Here is a 20,781-nt window from a genome sequence, read left to right on the forward strand (position 1 = left end):
GAGATATTTTAAGGGAGAGATGCAGGAAAACCCCTGGAACTGGGGCATAGGGATTTTAAGAGTGTTGGTGTTGGGGGCTGGGGTGGGATGAATTGGGAGATTGGGATTGACTTGTATACACAATTGACACTATGTATAAAATAGATAATTAATGAAAACCTACTCTATAGCACAGGGAACTCTACTCAGTGCTCTGTGGTGACCTAAATGGAAAGGAAATCCAAAAAAGAGGGGATATATGTATACGTATAGCTGATTCACTTTGCTGTACAGTAGAAACTAACACAACATTGTAAAGCAACTATACTCCAATAAAAAGTAATAATAAAAAGAGTGTTGGTGTTTTGCACAGGCTGGGGGGTAGGCTTCTTTATCCAAAAAAGGATGACTCAGCATCACTGGGTCCCCAGTCTAGGTCCCTGCCCTTGTGGGCAAATAACCATGGAAACAAGTCAGTGAGACAATTTCACATAGTGATAACTTTTGCAAAGAAAATAAAAAGCAGAGTACTAGGACAACAACTGGCAGGGGCAAAGGGATAAGCAGTTATTGGGGGTGGGGGCGGGGATTAGGAAGGAGATCTCTGAGCTGAAACCTACGTGGTGGAAAAGCTAGTTAGCAAAGATCTGGGAGAACTGTGAGTGCAGAGGTTCTGAAGTAAGAGTGAATGATCTTGGACTGGCAGCAGAGGAAGCCAGAGAAAGACAGAGGTAGGGCCCCACCATGGAAATACCATTCTTCTTAGGCTATGGTAAGGGGGTTGGAATTTATTCTAAGAGTGAAGGGAAGAGATTCAAGGGTCGTAAGCGGAGGAGTGACATAATCTGTTGGGCATGAGTACAAGCCAGCCCCGGCTGCTGTGTGGGGACACATTGTCACCGGAAGGCCTGGAAACAGAACACTAAAGAGGAGGCTGCCCCAGTGTCCAGGTGTGGGATCGTGCGTTCTGGGTCCAGAGAAGCTCTGGGGACCTTGACGGGGAATTTGTGTGTCTTCCCAAGAGGGGATCTGATAAGTAATTTATGGAGCGTCCATGGTACCTTCTGCAGCCACAGCCATGGTGCAGATCTGAACACACTGCCAGGAAAAGACATCCCTGGACATGCTGTTTGAGAGAAAAAAGCATATTGCACAACTGCACAGATATTTTATGAGCCCAACTACATAAAATTAAACACTCATTTTTATACCAGTTTATCTACGTATAAAGAGACCTCTGGGAAGACACTCACAGAATTGTTACCAGATTTTTCTGAGAAGCAAAGTGTTTTGCTTTTGCTTTTTTATTACATTCTTTTAACTTTTCTGAGTTAAATTTTTTTCAGTGAGTATGCATCATTTGTACAAAAGCCTAGTAACTTTTGTAAAAAAAAAAAAGAAACAAAACAGGAGAAGGAAGGAGAGAGGGTGGAACAAGAGAAGGAAGGAAATTAAGAAAATAAAAGAAAGTACAATCTCTCTGTGCCCCTAACCCTGCCACACATACACACACACACACACACACACACACACACACACACACACACACACACACACACACACACACACACACACACACACACACACACACACACACGGAATGTGAAAGGCAGCCAGAACAACTCCAGATGTGACTGTCCAAGGACATCACCATAGCCTTGGAGAGTTCCTCTTGGAGAGCATGATTAATCCTGCTACAACAGGGCTACGTGCCCAGAGCAAAGATCCTTCACTCCTTGAGAAGCCAGCTTTGAATTTCAGAGGCAGGAAGCAGAGATGGCACCTTTGAAGGCTCCCTCTGGACACACGCACGCACCACATAACACTTGGAAGCTGACAAGCTGCCTTTAACCACCTGTAGGGAGTTGCCAGTTCATCCAGGTGTTACCGACCACAGTTCTTGGCTTTCCCCAATCAATAGAAATTGACTAGAGGCCAGACAAGAAATTCAGGCAAGGCTTTGTTGGGGCCCCTGCTGCAGCAGCAGCGGGGAGCAATAACAAACAATAGGTTCCCTTGCTTGCTCGCTCCCTGAGTGTGGGGGGGGCAAGCTTGTTTCTTATATGGGGTGAGGATAGGGGTGCGTCCAGGGGTAGGGCCAGAGGGATAGCTTAGGTGTTTTGCTCACCCCTTAGGTGGTGTTGTGTGCAGGGGGCATGCTTCCGTGCTTTTGCTCCTGACTCCTTGTTTTTGCTCCAGGCTCTTCAAAAGTGGCAGTTGGGTTTTTTGGTCTCTTTGTATCTTTTGGGTGCAGAATTTGCCCAACTGCAATGCACACAGTTATTTTTAGTCCCATATAGTTTCTTTGTATTTTGTTGCTTGAGGGGAGGTGTGTCCATGTGCAAGCACTGCAGCACTGCAGCAAAGGGTCTCAGGTCCCAGCAAAGGTCCCAGGTCCCAGGCCTGTCTCACAGGGGCGGGAGGGAAGTGTCTGAGTAGAAATAAACCAGAGCATGGGATGGGCAGGACCTGCTGTCTGGAGATGCAGGCTCAGCGGGATGAGCTTGCAAATCTCTCTTCATCCTCAGAAGGAAAACTCAGAGCTTACCAGGTGATGGGATGGTCAGGACAGAAAGGAAAGGGGAGAAGGTAGAGCAGGTGTGCTGGTTCGTGGAGCTTAGTGAGCAACTCCTACGTGCTCCTTTTTGTCCCTTGGTATCTACGATTACAAGCTCCTGGCCCTCCAGATGTGTTTTATTTGACCCACAGTGTTTAAAAACTTTGAATTAGTTGCCAAGTTCTAAAAATTGGGATTTTTTACATGAAGAGCTGAATTTCTGTTTTTTTCCTGGAAAATTAGGAAAATCCATTCCCTGGGCTCTCCTTCCCACAGGGGAACAATCAGGTGGAGCCGAGTGGCAGCTTCCCCTTCAGGACTGTGCACTGCTCAGTGACCTCTCATCTCAGTTACTTTCCTGGGCCATGTAGGCCTGTGCCTTTGCTACCCCTGATATTTATAACAGCTCCTTTACTCCTTTCAGAAACCTGTGATGGAGGAACTATGTGCATTTTATGGAAGCGGAAACAGGCTCAGAGAGGTTACGTGACTTGGTCAAGATCACACAGCTTTCAGTAGCAGAGCAAGGATTCAAACCTGACCTCAGAGCCTATACCCTCGGCAGTGAAGCAAAGTCACAGAACGAGGAACCGAGGAGCCAGTGAGTCCTCCCAAGTTGCTGGCCAGAGTCTCTTTAAGGTTCCTCTTTCCAGAAAGAACTGGTCCTCCAGCTTAGGACACGGTGAGCCCCGGGTGGTAGGCAGCAGGTCCCTTTTGAGTACAAAGCGTTATGGGCACAGCAGCAGGGAGTCAGGAGGGTTTTCTACCTGTGAATTGGGGCAAGTGAGGGAGCCAAAGGGTTTTTAATCTGGGTTGAGACCTCATTGCCTGAGATGTGGCCTGAGTGAGGGAGGGTGGGCATAACCTGAGTGGGAGGGGCACTGTGTCCCCATCCCCATTTCCATACTTGAACTAGAGTAGCTTGCCGTTTTCTCTTTTCTGTGTCAGGACTCTATTTAAAACCTCCTTTAGGCAAAGGGGGATTTTGCTGCTCAAAAATAATTTGAAAAAATTTGACATTTTGAGTTTGTGTCCAAAAGCCATAGATACATATTTCATGTGTGGCTAAGAAGCTATCACTGGGAACTGTCAAATGAGCCCCATGGGCCATGGCCAGCCTCTTATCTTCAGCTTTCAGGAGGGGCCTCCTGCTAGATTCACCTCCCTGCCATGGCTCCTGAAATGGAACCCGCCCTCCCAGGACTCCAAGCAGGGCCCAGAATTTGTTTGTGTGGATTTGCATAAAAAGCTTCACTGAATGAGATTCACTAAAAGCAGGTGAGATTCACAGAGTCCCCCAGGGCAGTGATTTTCTCTTTGAATTTCATTTTCTCTTGAGAAGCACACACTTCACTTCTCTGGCTTTCTCCCTCCACTGGACCTGCACTCCCTTCCTGTTCCCTTATTTCGATATACCACACACTCATAGACACAGATGCATATGCATGGCATGCACACACGTATACAAACACGTGTGTACGCATGCACGCACACACATAAGTGCTCATGCACAGGCACCCAACAAGCTTTAAGTCACTGAACAAGTGACTGTGTTTTTTCTATCACAGACGATCCTGGAGTTTGACTCTGGCCTAATGTCAGGCTGGGGTGCAAAGAAGAAGCCTCCAGCCCATTACCTGAGAAGCACCTGTCATTGGTTTGGGTATGGCAGTGTGGCTTCCAAGGAGACATTAGTGAGACCCCACCCTGTGTCACTGAGTCAGCCCTCGGAGACTGAGGCTCAGGAATCTGTACTGGAACCTCAGGAGAGTCTGAAGACTGACCAGCTTGGGAACCCCTGAGGAAACCCTCTCCTTCTGTTCCTAGGTTGCATCTATATTCTTGGCAAAGATCTTCAGACACAATGTCACCCAGACCTTCTCATCTACCCTGTGCATGGTGAGCTACTCTAATAGTAAGGAGTCAGGCATCACCACGGGATGGGGTGGAAGCTCTCAGTGGACCCTCCCAACAGCCTGTAAGCCTAACATGGAGATACCTGCCACTCAGAGACCCAGCCCTGCCAAGAAACCCAAACGGCTCTGTCCCTGGGCACTGAGGATGAAATGAATGGACTCCCCCCACCAACCTGCATGTCATTTCCTGGCTAGACCAGGCACCTTGGGGGCGCTACGTGGGGCTCCCTGCTGGTTAAGGCTGCAAGCCCACTTCTGTCTTGTGGGCTGGGTCCCTCACACCGTCCTCTCCTTCTGTATCGTCCCACCTGCCGTGAGCCCAGTTTGTGCACTTCTTCCTATCTCGCCCACCTGCTCTCTCTCCCAGGTGTCTGCCCACCCCCACCCTACACAGCTCTTGGCCATGTCCACTCCCCTCCAAACCCTTCCCCCAGTAATAGTAACCAAAATGATAACCAACATTTACCAAACACCTATTATGTCCCAGGTAGTGCTATTCACTCCATTTCATTTTCACACACAAAAAACCATGGAGCACTATTACTGCCATTTTATAGATGAGGAAACTGAGGATCAACAGGGTGAAGCAACCTACTCAAGGTCAAACAATTTGTGGTGAAAAGCCAGGCTTCATATTCAAGTCTGTCTTGTATATTTCATGCTCCGTATTGCTACCTGGCATTATATTACACACTTGATTGGGCTATTATCAATCTAGAATGTGGGCTTCATTGGGGCAGGGACTGTCTTACTCACCACCTTCTATATCAGTCTCTGCCACCTAACTGATATTCAGTAAATATTTGTTAAGTGAATAAGTGAATTGATGGCAAAGTCCGTGCTCTATTTTTAAAACGTTTATTAATTTTCGAAGCAGCAATGCACATGGTTTAAAAAAAATCAAGAAATACAAAAAGTGAAATTTATATCTTCTCCCTAGACACCCTGTTCCCTTCCTCCAAGCTCACATGGCTCTTGTGTATCCTTCCAGAGATATTAGAATATTCTATGCATGTGTGTGCTTGTACAAGCATGTGTGTAATATACCTGTGTGGTATCATACTATAGAAACCACTCTGCCACTTGATTTTTTTCGCATAATATGTCTTGCAAATGTTCAAATCAGCATATATCTATACACACACAAACCCCTATGCTATTAACTGTCATGCTAAGCTTCATACCCATCATGTGGGTTCCCCAAAAGTCCCTGGAAACTTTTGAAGTCTGGAGTAGTAAGTGTGATCTGCTATCATGAATGACCTAGAATTTTGGAGCAGGGGAGGGACCTCTGAGATGGTCTGGTTTAACCCCCTCATGTTACAAATGGGGAAACAGGCCCAGGGGATGGTGGTGGTGGGAACAGACATTCCCAGAGTCACGCAGGAGTTAATTGCAGATCTGAGGCCAGAAGAAGGCCTCGGGAATCCTTGGCCAGGCTCCTGCTACCCTAGTCTCCTCTCTGCTTGGCAAGCTCAGAAGAAATCATAGCCAGTTCCCAGCAGAGAGAGTGCCTGATTGGGCTTTGTCAATGGTAGTGCCCTCCCAGGAAGGCTGGGGTGAGAGTGATTATGTAGGTCGCTTGGTAATCAGGAAAGAGAGCTCGAGCCCTTTAAATGCCGGCTGTTTCATTTGGTCCCAGAAGACTGGATTAGCATAGATTGTCTGCACTGAGCTAGAAGATAAAAGGCCCGCACCAAAAGGGAACACCAGCCTGCAAGGCTGAGCCAAGGCACCACACTCTCAGCACAGCCCCACTCTGGCATCTGGGACTTCCTGAGTCCATGGGCAGCTTCCAGGAGCCTGTGCCTTTCCTCCAGTTGGCAAAAGTGTGTGTGTGTCGGGGTGGGTAGGTGGAGAAATAAATCAAGAAGCACAGCTGGGGGAGCAAAAATTCAAAGAAAGCAGTCTCTGTTGGGATGAATGCCCTTATCTTCATGTGCATTTCCCAACACCTTCCATCCCCATCCTTCACTTTACCCTACACGCACGCACACACACACACACACTCTCTCTCTCTCTCTCTCTCTGTAAGCGACATGAGGGCAGGGACATAGCACACCTTCTTTGCTGTGATTCCCAGTGCCTACTTCAGTACCTGACATGTTAGGTGCTCAATTAATGTTTGTTAAGGCAGTCAACACATGCACACATATATATCATTCCTGCACACACAAACACACACCGTGCACTCCCTCCCTCTGGATCATTGTTTAAACTGTTTTTACTCCCTCACCTGTCCTTTTCCTGCCTGTGGCTGCAGGTCCAGCCTTCTCCAGGAAACCTTCCCCTCTACTCCAGCTATAAGGGCCTCTACTTTCCCTGAAGTTCATGTAGGTCCAATGAATAAAGCATAGCATCTTCCCGCCCCCATACCAGTCATAGTCTGATGGGTATGCATGATTTACAGGACCGATGGGAACAGAGGGTTTAAAAGCCAGACCATCACAGAAAAATCTGTGTTGAAAATATAATTGATACCGTACAGGCAGTAATTAATTCTGTGTTGCCTTTTGTATAGCGGTAGGGTGGGGTAGTGGAGGGAGCCTTGTGTATATCATCACGGAGACTTGGGTTCAAATCCTGCCTCTGCCACTGGCTAGCTTCCTGATCTTGGGACTAGTTGCTTAGCCTAGTATCCAGTCCTCATCTATAAAATAAGGGTAATAAGACCCTCCTCACAGGGTTGTGAATATGAAAAGAGTAAGCACTAATAAGTAACCCTGCAAAAACAGTGATTTTTGTCTGTTTTGTTCATGGATGTATCCCAGCACTTAGAACAGTGCCTGTCATGTAGTCGGCACTTGATAAACAGTTGTTGAATGAATTAACATGCAGTAGTAATAAAGGTAGCTACAATTCATTAACCACTCAGCGTGTCAGGCTGCACGCTAAGCAGATAATGTATATTATCTCATTTAATCCTCACCATAGTCCTGGAGGTAGCCCCATTGTTTTTAGATGAAAAACTGAGGCTAAGCCCCAACTTCATAGCAAGTTGTCAGTGAGGATTTATTCCCTTCTCTCCCACAACACACTGTTGTTTCTCTTTCCTCATGTTAGCTTTCTCCCCTCATTCAACCCTCAGCTTTTCAGCAACTGCACCCTCACTCAGTTTTTTCCCTTGAGGATCCTGGCCTTGGGCCCTCTGCTCAGGCTGCAGGGTACAGACTATGCTTATTATCCAGACATAGGCATGGATTCCCATTTACCCCTGTTCCATTTTCCTCACTGGCTACAAAGCAGCTGCCTGTGCTCCGGACCTCATTCTGCACTCTCCTTCTCTGTTCATCACTCTAGCTATTTGCTGACCTCCAGGACTTGGGCATTTTCTGCCTAGACTGAACCTCTGCCTGGAACACCCTTCCTGGCTTCTTCCCTCACAAATGACCAGATCCCTCAGGTTAAGGGTGGCATTCTTTAGGTACCCTTGTCTGACCCCTCCTGTACCATGACAGGCATGCTTTTTCTGTTCCTGCACATCCCCCCACCCCTTCCCTTTGTATTGTCATTGCCTGTTTGCCTGCCTCCCCCTACTCACCCTTATTGACTCTAAGTTCCTATTTGAGACCAAGAGCCTTTCCATCTGGCCTGTGGCTGTATCCCCAACACCTCACATGGTATCTGGCGCAGAGTAGGGCTCACTGACACTTTGTGAGGGAATGGTCTGCTCTATTAGCTGACTTCACACTCTGCCAGGACCCGCAGTTCTGCTTTTTTCTTTCCAGTCCCGTCTGCAACCCTGCCAGCCATCCCTTCCTACTGCTGAGCCAAACTTTTGGATTTGGCCCTTCCTCACCAGGCCAGGCCAGTTTCCACCAACCCCGGGAAAATTCTTCTTTACTAGTTTAGAGTTTTTCCAGGCTGTTGGGAAAAAACAGAAGTGTCTTCCTGGAAGGACTATAAAGATCATGTAGTCCAGCCTGTTGACTGTACAGAATGGAAGTGGACTGAGCAAGGGGCAGAGGGACTGCCCAAGGTCACACAGTCTGTTCAGGGCAGGGACAGGAACAAAACCCAGGTTTCCCAGCTCATCATGAAAAATCCTTTCTCTACATTTAGCCTACGGCCCATATGAAGCCAAACCATGGACTTGTCTAGATGGGATTTTACAATCATAAGAATCAAGAGTACACTCTGAATTGGGGATCTCGTATGTCATCAACATTATGTCTCCTGCTCTGTTCCTTGTTGGGGAGCAGGATAAAAAGCATGGGTGGGACTTCGGCATTCTTGCTCTGGCCTCAGCCCTGCCACTGATCGGCTAGCCGTTTTCCCACTGCTCTTCTTAGTGAACAGTGAACCTGACTATAGCATTAGAGGAAAATAAGGCTGGAAAGAAAGGATGCAGCCCAATCAGGGAGAGTTGGGAGCGTCCAGGTGAGCAAAACTTTGTTGGGAAAGCAGTGGGGAGCCTCTGAGGGTCTTGATGACCTGATGGGCCACAGCTGAGCCCCTAGGGAACTCTTGGCTAATAAATTTGTGTAGAGAAGCAATCTTTTCACATGAGACTGTAACCGAACCCACCTGCTGGGAGGCTAATGTCTCGGTATCTCTGCCTCTCAGGTAACAGCCATCTCCCCTGAGGACTCTCATTTCACAAGCTCCGATTTCCTGAGGGAGAGATTTGAGCAAAGCAGAATGGTTCCCCAGGTAAGTCATTAGCGTAGTGCCTGGAATCTCCATTGAGAGCATCGATGAATAAATCTGTCCAGAGAGGCCGGTCCTTGGTAAAACTGGTCATAAGCCTCTAGGGAACTCACCCAGTTTGTGCTGTGGATCCTGGGCTTCGAGGAGGGGCAGTGAGTAGCACCAGAGAAAGGCCCCAGCAGGACCATTTCTTTACGGAGCCCTGACTGCCGGGAAAAAATCATGGTTCCTGTAGGAGCGCTCAGTCTAAGCTAGAATGTTGCAGCACCATTGATGCTTCTGCTACCAACCTAGGTTTTTAAGAGCCGACACAGGGGAAAAAATCTTGGCATGCAGAAGGCAGTCCTGCCACTCATGGGTTGCACGTCCCTGGGAAAGACTTCATTGCTCTGGGCTTCCGTTTCCCTAACTGTTGAAGGAGGCATTTGGCCCAGTTCAAAACAAAGGGGCTCCAGCTCCCCTTTCCAACTCAGATCTGTTGTTAGTGATTGCCAGATGTATTGTGTTAATGACTCTGAGGTTTCATCCAGAAAGAGTACAGATTTCTTTTTTTTTTTTTAATTTTTAAAATTTATTTATTTTTGGCTGCGTTGCGCCTTTGTTGCTGCGTGCGGGCATTCTCTAGCTGCTGCGAGCGGGGGCTCCTCTTCCTTGCGATGCGCAGACTTCTCACTGCGGTGGCTTCTCTTGTTGCGGAGCACAGGCTTTAGGCACGTGGGCTCAGTCGTTGTGGCGCACGGGCTCAGTTGCTCCGCGGCATGTGGGATCTTCCCGGACCAGGGCTCGAACCCGTATACCCTGCATTGGCAGGCAGATTCTTAACCACGGTGCCACCAGGGAAGCCCAAGAGTACAGCTTTCTGTCAGCTTCTCCAGAAGAGGGAGTTGCCTCATATATTAGTTTCCTATGGCTGCCGTAACAAATTACCTAAACTCTGTGGCTTAAAACAACACACATTTATTCCCTTATAGTTGCCGGGGTCAGAAATCTGAAATCATTTTCTGTGGGCTAATGTCAAGGAATTGGCAGGGCAGGTTCCTTCTGGAGTCTCTGAGGAGAGAACCTCTTTCCTTGCTTTTTTTTTTGTGGCCGCGTTGTACCGCATGCAGTATCTTAGTTCCCCGGCCAGGGATCGAACCCACGCCCCCTGCAGTGGAAGCACAGAGTCTTAACCCCTGGACCACCAGGGAAGTCCCTTTCCTTGCCTTTTTCAGCTTTTAGTGTCCCACTCCTATTTCTTGGCTTGTGGCCCCTCCATCCATCTTCAGATCACATCATGCCAATGTGTGCTTCCATCATCACACCATCTTCTCTGCCTCTGCCTCTTATAAGGACCCTTGTGATCATACTGAAGGCCCACTACCCAGATAATCCAGGATAATCTCTTCATCTCAAGATCCTTAGCTTAATCACATCTGCAAAGTTCCTTTTGTTGTGTGAGGTTAACACAGTCATAGGCTCTGGGGATTAGGCCATGGATATCTTTGAGGAGCCCATTAGTTAACCTGCCACACCTGACACATGGCACTCATTTGCAGTCCCTACAATCAGCCTAGAATTAGAACTGGGATGGAATAATGGAATTATTCCAAGTTAGCAGGTGAGGCCTGGCGTATGGGAGCTGTACCAGAGACAGAGATTGCACATGGCATTTTCTGTTTCAGGAACCACGCCAGCCTCATTGACATTCCACATCCCACTGCCTTCTCCTGACACTGTATCATTTACAATGCTCCTGAAGCTAGTACAGTGACTCATTATTATTAGTTAATGAAGCATCTAAGGCCTAAACCCACAGTCAGCGGCTGGGATAGAGTGAGGACAGAGCTGGACTGAAGGGAGTTCTGTAGCTGGGATGTAAACCGGAAGAGACAGAGGCCATGCTGTCCTCGTGTCTTCATTTCACGGACGTTTACTGAGCACTTAGGGTGTGCCAGCAACGATGGGTACAATAAGAATAAGGGCCACAGGGGTGGTCCTGACCCGCAAGAATTCACAGGCAAGTGAGAGAGACAGACAGGTACATGAACACACCAAGACACTCATGACAAATGCTCAGAAGGAGGTGGGTGTTGGGGAGCCCTGAGGACAATCTCTGCTTCAAAGGAGGAGGGGAGGCCTTCCAGAGGAGGGTGCAGTTGACCTGGGTCTTGAAGGACGACTAGACATTCTGAGGTTGGAAGAGGGAAGGAAAGGCGACTTGGGCAGAAGAAACAAATGCTAAGGGGAGTAGTGAAAAGGCGTGGTTTTTCACTGCGCCTTGAATGACATGCAGAGATACTCTGGCAGGAGGAGAAGAGAATCTGGAAAGTTTGCCTTTAGACTGCAGTGAGGCAAGGCGGTGACATTTGGCTGGTAAAGGGAACTGGGCAGACCCTGTGGGGGAGTCTGGCTTTGGGAATAAAGAGCCAGACCTCACCACTGTCTGAGTAAATTCAGGGGGCTGGGCCGGTGGCTGCAAGGAAAGGCCAAATGCTGACGTGGTGAAGACAGACTGGGGTTCTGCCGCTTACCAGCTCTGTGACTCTGGTGAGTTTCTTAACCCCTCTGGGCCTCAGTTTGCTCATCTATAAAATGGGAAAGCTCGTCACCACCTATGAGGATGGTTGTGTGGCAAGGGCCTTGTCTGTCTTGTTTTCTGCCGTATACCTAGCATCTGGCTCATGTTTGTAAACTGAATGAATAATGTCTGGAAATAAACGCTAGGCAGGATGCCTGATGAATAATAAATGTTTAGCGAATGAGCTGATTATTAATTTTAGGGGAGAAAATTCAGTGATGATCTGGGCCAGCCCCCACGTCTCACTGTGTGCTCTCTAACGTTCCTGATAAATGCTCACTCCCTATGGTCCTGGCAGCCTGGAACCACAGAAAAGATCCCTGAACCTGGATTGGGGGAACAGATGGGCTTTAGTTCCAGTCTTGACTGTCACTCACGAACTGTGATTCTGGGGACACCCATGTCCTGGTTTATGCCCTGTGGCTTCCTCCAGGCCACACCCCAACTCAGCGCTGCCTCATCCCAGGCAAGGTCACTGAGGGCTGAGGAAGGACACCAGGCCATTTGCTTCTTGATGAGCTCCATGCCCTTTCCCTCCCTTCTCCACCAGCAGCCGGGTCCATCGACACCCACAGACAGTGAGCTGATTTAGCCAGAGGAGGAGAGAGCTGGGTGCCCTTGCCTCAGTTCCACAGAAACACCTGCCTGACCGAGTGGGAGGTTACCTGTCTCACCATGATGTGCTTTTCATTAAAGCCGGGCTCCCTCACAGGTAGTCTTTGAAATGTCAATTTTAATTAAAACCCTAATCCTAATAAACACACCGCAGATTAAACCCAGCCAGAGCAGCTTCCTCCTGGGTGAACTTCTCATGCTTCAGCAGACAAGTTTGTCTCCACTAAGACGGCTTGTTTGGGAACATCCAGTCCATCAGGCAGCTTCACTCAGAGAAGGGTCTTGGCCACGATCCACAACATCACTGACTCCAGGCTTCCAAAAACACAGCCCAGAGTGGAGACAGATGGATGCCTGTCCCACATCAGCGGCTGATATGGAGTTGATGCTCAGTCAAATAGAATCAGAGCACCGTCAGCGTTTGAAGGGGCCCTGGAGATCATCTGGCCCTTCTCATTTCACAGATGGGGAAACTGAATCCTAGAGAGAGAAGTGGACAGAGTCCTGTTTGTGGCAGGAGCCCTACCTCCTAGCTCCGTACCCTCCCCACTCATCACCTGGGGTTGGCCGATTGGTAGCTGTGCCAAACCTGGACCAAATCCATTTCCTTCTGAGCTTCAGGTTCCTTATCTATAAAATTGAAGGGACTGGACTAGCAGGGGTCTCAACCTTGGCTGCACGTTAGAATCACCTAGGGAGGTTTTAAAAAGCCCAGTTTCTAGCTCACCTGAGACCAATTCATCAGAGCCTCTGGCATGGGACTTGGACATGAGTGGTTTATAAAACTCTTCAGGTGATTCCAATGTGTCCAGGATTGAGAACCAGTAGACTAGATAATCACTGTCTCTCTTTTGCTCTAAGAGTTTATGAGTTTAGAGTTCCTCAGCCTGCAATCCTCTGTGCATCACACACTCCCATGCTCCCTCCCCACACCTACCCCACAATCGATTTGAGCAATTCCTTCTCATACCTCAAGTCCCAGCTTAAATATGCCTTCATTAGACTGAGTGAGGGCGGTATCACCTGAGTTCTCCCTCTCTCATAGTCTGAACCGCACTTCACAGTGATTCTATTTTATGCCTATCTTCCCCGTAAGCTGAGCCGCAGCAGAGACTAAGTGTAGTGTACAGACTCTAAGATTGTCCCTAATTATCCTCATCTCCTAAACTCACACCACCCCCTTGAGTCTGGGCAGAACCTTTGACTTGCTTCTAACCCAAACAATATGGCAAAGGTGATAGGATATCAATTCTATCACATAAAGTTACATAAAACTGTCATGTCTGTCATGCTTGGAAACTCCCTCTCTTGCTGGCTTTGATGAACCAAGTGGCTATGTTGGGGAGGGCCACATGGCAGGGCACTGAGGGTGACTTCCAGCCAACAACTAGCTAGGAACTATGGCTCTTAGTCTTAGCCTGCAAGGACCTCAGCCCAGCTAACAACTACATGAGCTTGGAAATGGATTCTTTCCCAGTCACACCTTCAGATGAGATCCCAGCCCTGACTGACATCTTGATTGCAACCTCATAGATGACCCAGCTAAGCTATGCCCGGATTCCTGACCCCCAGAAACTCTGAGATCACAAATGTGTTTTCTTTTAAGCTGCTAAATTTGTGTTTTATTTTAAGCTGCTGAATTGTTACATGGCAATAGAAAATGTATACACTGAGCCTATCTTGTCCAACTGCTATACCCTTTGCATCTAGCACAGTGCTTGGTACATTGTAGGTACTTACAAATGTTCGGCTAATTAATTAAGTAATTAATCAGAATAATGGCATTAACTCCTTTGAATCCAACACTTGCCCAACCGTTTTTCCTTTCTTCCTCCTAGTGACAAGCTAATAGCTCAAAATTCAATGTCAGTGCATCAAACAAGGACTGTACTCTCAAACCTTTCACTCTTAGGCAGGAAAGTGGGAAGCACACACTGTTATTATGATGATAACCGTGACCAGCCTTAATGAAATCAACATGTGGTTAAATAACTGTTTGCTGAGTGTAAATTGTTATTGTTATTGTTGGACCATTTCATTTACCTGATAAATGCAGTGCAGCTCTCCAGGCAAGGGAGCAATCATGGCTTTATCGATCCATAATCATTCCAAAGACGCACAGGATGCCATTGGCCACTATGGGTTGGCCTTTGGACAACACTGGCCCTCAAGTTGCAGCCACGCGGGGGCTCTCCCCACACAGCCCCGGCTTTTAGGCCTGCTCAGGTCAGTCACTCCAAGCGAACTGCCAGAAGGCCCAGTTCTGCCTGGGCATTTACAGCCGGTTTTTGTGGTCTGCACAGCAACAGAAACTTCCAAGCGTGAAAAAGCAAAGAGCACAGCCATTTCCCCTGCCAATCTCCTGCTGCTGTGCCCAGTCTCCGCAGGGCTTTGACCGGACTCTGCAGGCTCAGGTACGGCTCTGTGGGGTTATCAGACTTCCCAAGGTCACCTGGGGAATCACCGATAGAGAGTGCGACAGCATCACCAGGTGAGGCCTCACTGGCCTCTGCTTGATTTGAGTGGCTTATCAGGAACACTGCTGGCTGGCACTCTGAGAGAATTCCAGTAAAGTGAATTGTAAGTAGGTCTTGAGAATTGGCTCAGGTGCTCCATGGAGATGGCTGAAAGCACGCTGCAGGTCCCCAGGGAAAGGGTAGGGGGACTTTCTCAGAGAAGATTTTGGCTGATGCTGGAGAGACAGTGAGTGGTCGGAGGTCCCGGGCAGCGAGGACTGTCTGGGCCTCTTTCCTCACCCTCGCTCTGCTGCGTAGTCTCTCCCTCTTCCTGAGTGTCGATTTCCTCACCTGCTTCTGATTATGTCTCAGGCTGGTCATTGCTCCCACCAGCCACCCACCCAAAGCTCACCGCCCGAAGGCCCTGGATCCAAGTGACTTGCTTCTTCCTCCCAACGACTGGGCTTGCTGAAGGAGCCCTCCCACGGGGACAGGGCCCACTCACAGCCACGGCAATAGCATTAACAGGAGTTCTCATTTTATGACCACTTAGCACGCGTGATGTGATCGGCCCTTATGCGTGTGATCTCACTTCATACAACAGTTAGTGAGAACGGCTCGTTCCTGTTTTACAGATGAGGAACCTGGGCTTTAATAAGAGGTCTCAAACTTTGCTCCATGTCACACAACACACAAAGGACATTATGTGTCTCTGTATGGCTGACATCTAACTTAAAACTCCCCAATTCTCCTGTGTCCTCACCTCACCTAAATAAGGCTGGTTCCCCAAGATCAGGGTGTAGGTTCTAGAAAAGCAAAAGAATGAAGACTGGGAAGGCAATTGCCTGCTTTTATATTTTAACTGCCTTTGCCCTGGTGACGCTGACAGGTACAGAAAGCAAAGAGGAAAAAGCAAGTCCTTTTGCCCTTCTCCAGGCCGGCTCTCTCCTTCTCATGCCCCCCCTGTTGGCAGCTTCTAAGAGGAACTGAGCTGGTGGTGAGCAAAGTGGCTTGCAAGGTCCCAGCCTTAACATCGCAAAGCAGAGATTAGAATTTTGATTTAAAGCACGGAGACAATAGCTTAATAGCACAGATGGGATTACCAAAAGGTCAAGGTAGTGGTTACCTTAAGGAAGGAAGAAGGGAGTGTGCCTGGGGGGCGCCATTCAGGGATGCAGGAGAGCCTCTTTCTAGGGTGCAGGCAATAGTTTATTTCTTAATGGGGCTGGCGGTTACATGGGTGTTCTGTTTATAACCACCCACCATGCTTTTTATACCTATGTTCTTGTACTTTGCTGTGGGTGTGTTATTTTTCACCACTAAAAGTGCTATAGAATTTTTTTTTATGGATAGTTCAAGGAGGAGAAGAGTGTTGCTGTAGGCTGACAGGTCAGAGCACACCTCCCTGAGAAGGGGATTTTTTTTTTTTTTTTTTTTGCGGTACGCGGGCCTCTCACTGTTGTGGCCTCTCCTGTTGCGGAGCACAGGCTCTGGACGCGCAGGCTCAGCGGCCATGGCTCACGGGCCCAGCCGCTCCACGGCATGTGGGATTCTCCCGGACCGGGGCATGAACCCGTGTCCCCTGCATCGGCAGGCAGACTCTCAACCGCTGTGCCACCAGGGAAGCCCTGAGGAGGGGATATTTGAGCCCAGCTTGAAAAATCAGAGGGACAGGTCATGCCCAGAGCCGTGAACAGCTTTCTAGGCAGAGGGCAATGGGGCACCCTATATCTTATGAGTGCAAGCCTGGTGGCCGTGAGCAGGGTGGCCTGGAGGAATGGGAGAGCTCAGAGGAAGGGAGGCAGCGAGAAGCAGGCTGATGTGGAAATTGTGGGCAGCAAGCAGAGGTGAGCCTGGTTTTAGGGGTGACCCAGGGGCTCAGGTGCAGATGAGGCAAAGCACCCAGAGACAGAGTAGCCCCCTACCTATTGGAGAACCAAGGAGATGCACCTTGCCACTCGGAACATACACTTCCTCAGTCCCGGCCTCCTGGGAAATGTCTCTAAGTGCTGAGAGGTGATCCTGGAAGAAAGAAGCCAGCAGATGGACTGGCTCCAGAGAGAGTCCCTGAGGTTTCTGAACCAATTCCAGTCTGCATCCTTGGAGCTGGCAGAGGCTTCCGGAAAGAACAGCAAGATCTGGTCTCACACTGTCTGGTTTCCCGCTGTCCTTCCTAATTTCCTTCCTCCAGCCTTTCCTTTCTTACTGATCCCTTACTCTTCCATCCTCCCTCTCTCCCTCCCTCTCACACATTAACTAAACACACAATCAGATATACCACCCATATATATAAATATACACACCCACCTGTCTACCTCCTACACACATTATTCACATCCACCCCCCGCCCCGCTCTGACACACACAAACTGAAAGACACATAACATATGCAGGTTCATTCATACACATCTCAGATACACTCTTATGCCTGCAGAGCACTTTATTTATTTTTTTAACATCTTTATTGGAGTATAAGTGCTTTACATCGTTGTGTTAGTTTCAGCTGTATAACAAAGTGAACGAGCTATACATATACATATATCCCCATATCCCCTCCCTCTTGCGTTTCCCTCCCACCCTCCCTATCCCACCCCTCTAGGTGGACACAAAGCACCGAGCTGATCTCCCTGTGCTATGCGGCTGCTTCCCACTAGCTATCTATTTTATGTTTGGTAGTGTATATATGTCCATGCCACTCTCTCACTTCGTCACAGCTTACTCTTCCCCCTCCCTGTGTCCTCAAGTCCATTCTCTACGTCTGCGTCTTTATTCCTGTCCTGCCCCTAGGTTCTTCATAAACATTTTTTTTTTTAGATTCCATATATGTACGTTACCATATGGTATTTGTTTTTCTCTTTCTGACTTACTTCATCTGTATGACAGAGTCTAGGTCCATCCACCTCATTACAGATAACTCAATTTTGTTTCTTTTTATGGCTGAGTAATATTCCATTGTATATATGTGCCACATCTTCTTTATCCTTTCATCTATCAATGGACACTTAGATTGCTTCCATGTCCTGGCTATTGTAAATAGTGCTGCAATGAACATTGTGGTACATGACTCTTTTTTTTAAAGCTGTTTTAAACTAGTTAGGGGTTCCATTTTCACTCCTCAATAGATTTTATGTATTTCTCATATGCTTTCTCATATGAACTCATTAGTTCATCTAGGTCTGAGTGTCATCTTGATCTGCCAACCATCCTCATAACAAGATTTGTTGACAAGTCCTGGATTTTCTGCTAGAACTTCATTAATTTCAGTTACTTCTCCTGATAGAGGAGAATAGAGTTCACTATCAGCTTTCACAGTTTCCAAAGCACCAAATTCCTCTTGTTTGTTCAATTTTGTCCCAACTTCAGCCAGACTACAGTAAACAACATCTCCCAAAGCTTCCTGTGCAAAATTGCTGATTCCCACTGTTCCAACACCATTTTCTGTTGTTAACCATTCATGTGTGTCTGTGAATTTATGACCCGACAGCAGAGCCAGTCCAGTGTGCTGTGCCCTGATGGTGTGCGCTCGCAGTCCCCAGGGCCGCGGTGGGCAGGGCACGTTGGGCGCAGAGATGGCATGCAGGCTGCAGACTGCGGCCCGCACGCTCCGCGCCACTCGCAGAGCCATGTTCACAGGGGTGCAGAGGGTCTCCGTGCAGCATCTCCATTGTGGTACATGACTCTTTTTGAATTATGGTTTTCTCAGGGTATATGCCCAGTAGTGGGATTGCTGGGTCGTATGGTAGTTCTATTTTTAGTTTTTTAAAGAAGCTCCATACTGTTCTCCATAGTGGCTGTATCAATTTACATTCCCACCAACAGTGCAAGAGTGTTCCCTTTTCTCCACACCCTCTCCAGCATTTATTGTTTCTAGATTTTTTGATGATGGCCATTCTGACTGGTGTGAGATGATATCTCATTGTAGTTTTGATTTGCATTTCTCTAATGATTAATGATGTTGAGCATTCTTTCATGTGTTTGTTGGCAATCTGTATATCTTCTTTGGAGAAATGTCTATTTAGGTCTTCTGCCCATTTTTGGATTGGGTTGTTTGTTTTCTTGTTATTGAGCTGCATGAGCTGCTTGTAAATTTTGGAGATTAATCCTTTGTCGGTTGCTTCATTTGCAAATATTTTCTCCCATTCTGAGGGTTGTCTTTTGGTCTTGTTTATGGTTTCCTTTACTGTGCAAAAGCTTTGAAGTTTCATTAGGTCCCATTTGTTTATTTTTGTTTTTATTTCCATTACTCTAGGAGGTGGGTCAGAAAGGATCTTGCTGTGATTTATGTCATAGAGTGTTCTGCCTATGTTTTCCTCTAAGAGTTTTACAGTGTCTGGCCTTACGTTTAGGTCTTTAATCCATTTTGAATTTATTTTTATATATGGTGTTAAGGAGTGTTTTAATTTTCTTTCTTTTACAGGTAGCTGTCCAGTTTTCCCAGCACCACTTATTGAAGAGACTGCCTTTTCTCCAAGAACACGGTATATCTCTCCATCTCTTTGTATCACCTTTAATTTCTTTCATCAGTGTCTTACAGTTTTCTGCATACAGGTCTTTTGTCTCCTTAGGTAGGTTTATTCCTAGGTATTTTATTCTTTTTGTTGCAATGGTAAATGGGAGTGTTTCCTTAATTTCTCTTTCAGATTTTTCATCATTAGTGTATAGGAATGCCAGAGATTTCTGTGCATTAATTTTGTATCCTGCTACTTTACCAAATTCATTGATTAGCTCTGTAGTTTTCTGGTAGCATCTTTAGGATTATCTGTGTATAGTATCATGTATCTGCAAACAGGGACAGCTTTACTTCTTCTTTTCTGATTTGGATTCCTTTTATTTCCTTTTCATCTCTGATTGCTGTGGCTAAAACTTGCAAAACTATGTTGAATAATAGTGGTGAGAGTGGGCAACCTTGTCTTGTTCCTGATCTTAGTGGAAATGGTTTCAGTTTTTCACCATTGAGAGTGACGTTGGCTGTGGGTTTGTCATATATGGCCTCTGTTATGTTGAGGTAAGTTCCCTCTATGCCTACTTTCTGGGGAGTTTTTATTATAAGTGGGTGTTGAATTTTGTCAAAAGCTTTTTCTGCATCTATTGAGATGATCATATGGTTTTTCTCCTTCAATTTGTTAATATGGTGTATCACACTGATTGATTTGCATATATTGAAGAATCCTTGCATTCCTGGGATAAACCCCACTTGATCATGGCGTATGATCCTTTTAATGTTCCTGCAGAGCACTTTAAAGTTCAACTTTCAAGTCACAGCAGCCCCATTTTACTTGTGAAGAACTTGAGGCTCAGAGAGGTTAAAGAATGTCTTCAAGGTCAGGGAGCTGGGAAATAAGAGTTTGGACTCGCACTCAAGTCTGCCTGATCCTGAATGTGCTTCAGCTGCACTCTGCTATCCCTGTACATGCAAACACACACACACACACACACACAAACACACACACACACACACACACACACAGGCACACTGCAAACATGTCCAGATACTCTCTGATTACATTCTTCTCCACATGCCCAAACACAGAAAGAAAGTTCACTGACATGTTGCCAGTGGGTCTAAGGAAGGATCTGTCTTTTTGAAAAACTTCTGGCTTGCTTGTAGCCAAGGCTCATAAACTGTACATAGCAGTTTCTCAGAGATATCCAGACAACTTGGTTCAATAGATTTGCTCTGACATGTAGAAAGCAAAAGGTAGAGATGAACATTTGGGTTGTGTTTGATTTTTGCAGCCCTTCCTGTCTTGTCTCAGATTGTCCTTCATTCTCACAATAACCCTGTAGGTAGTCATGGAGGAAACTATTATACGCTTTTAACAGGTGGGGAAACTGGGAGTCAGGGTGTTCGAGGGTAACCCAGATGCCTCCAGCTCCATAATTGTCTGGGGTCCCATTTCTCTTCGAGGCCCAATAACCATAGTCCAAGCTCCCTTCTACCTTGCCTTCAGGAAGTCCACTGCACATCTTCCCAAGTGATGTTATGGGTACCCAGGAGGAATGGTTAAATGTTCTAGCCATCTCTCCAGGCTGTCCCATGTCACGTCCT

General features: G+C 47.2%; 1 protein-coding gene across 1 annotated transcript; it reads right to left on the bottom strand.

The window, feature by feature from the left end:
* Positions 1–17,898: 17,898 nt before the first annotated feature.
* LOC132518538 (glycine cleavage system H protein, mitochondrial-like) lies at positions 17,899–18,357 on the bottom strand. Its single transcript, XM_060146498.1, has one exon. It carries the CDS (start codon positions 18,355–18,357, stop codon positions 17,899–17,901), a length of 459 nt encoding a protein of 152 aa, XP_060002481.1.
* Positions 18,358–20,781: the final 2,424 nt, after the last annotated feature.

This window comes from Lagenorhynchus albirostris, chromosome 3, assembly GCF_949774975.1.
Source record: "Lagenorhynchus albirostris chromosome 3, mLagAlb1.1, whole genome shotgun sequence".
Lineage (NCBI taxonomy): Eukaryota > Metazoa > Chordata > Mammalia > Artiodactyla > Delphinidae > Lagenorhynchus > Lagenorhynchus albirostris.

Coding starts and splice junctions, on each gene's coding strand:
- LOC132518538 (XM_060146498.1), bottom strand. CDS start 18,357: ATGGCTCTGCGAGTGGCGCGGAGCGTGCGGGCCGCAGTCTGCAGCCTG.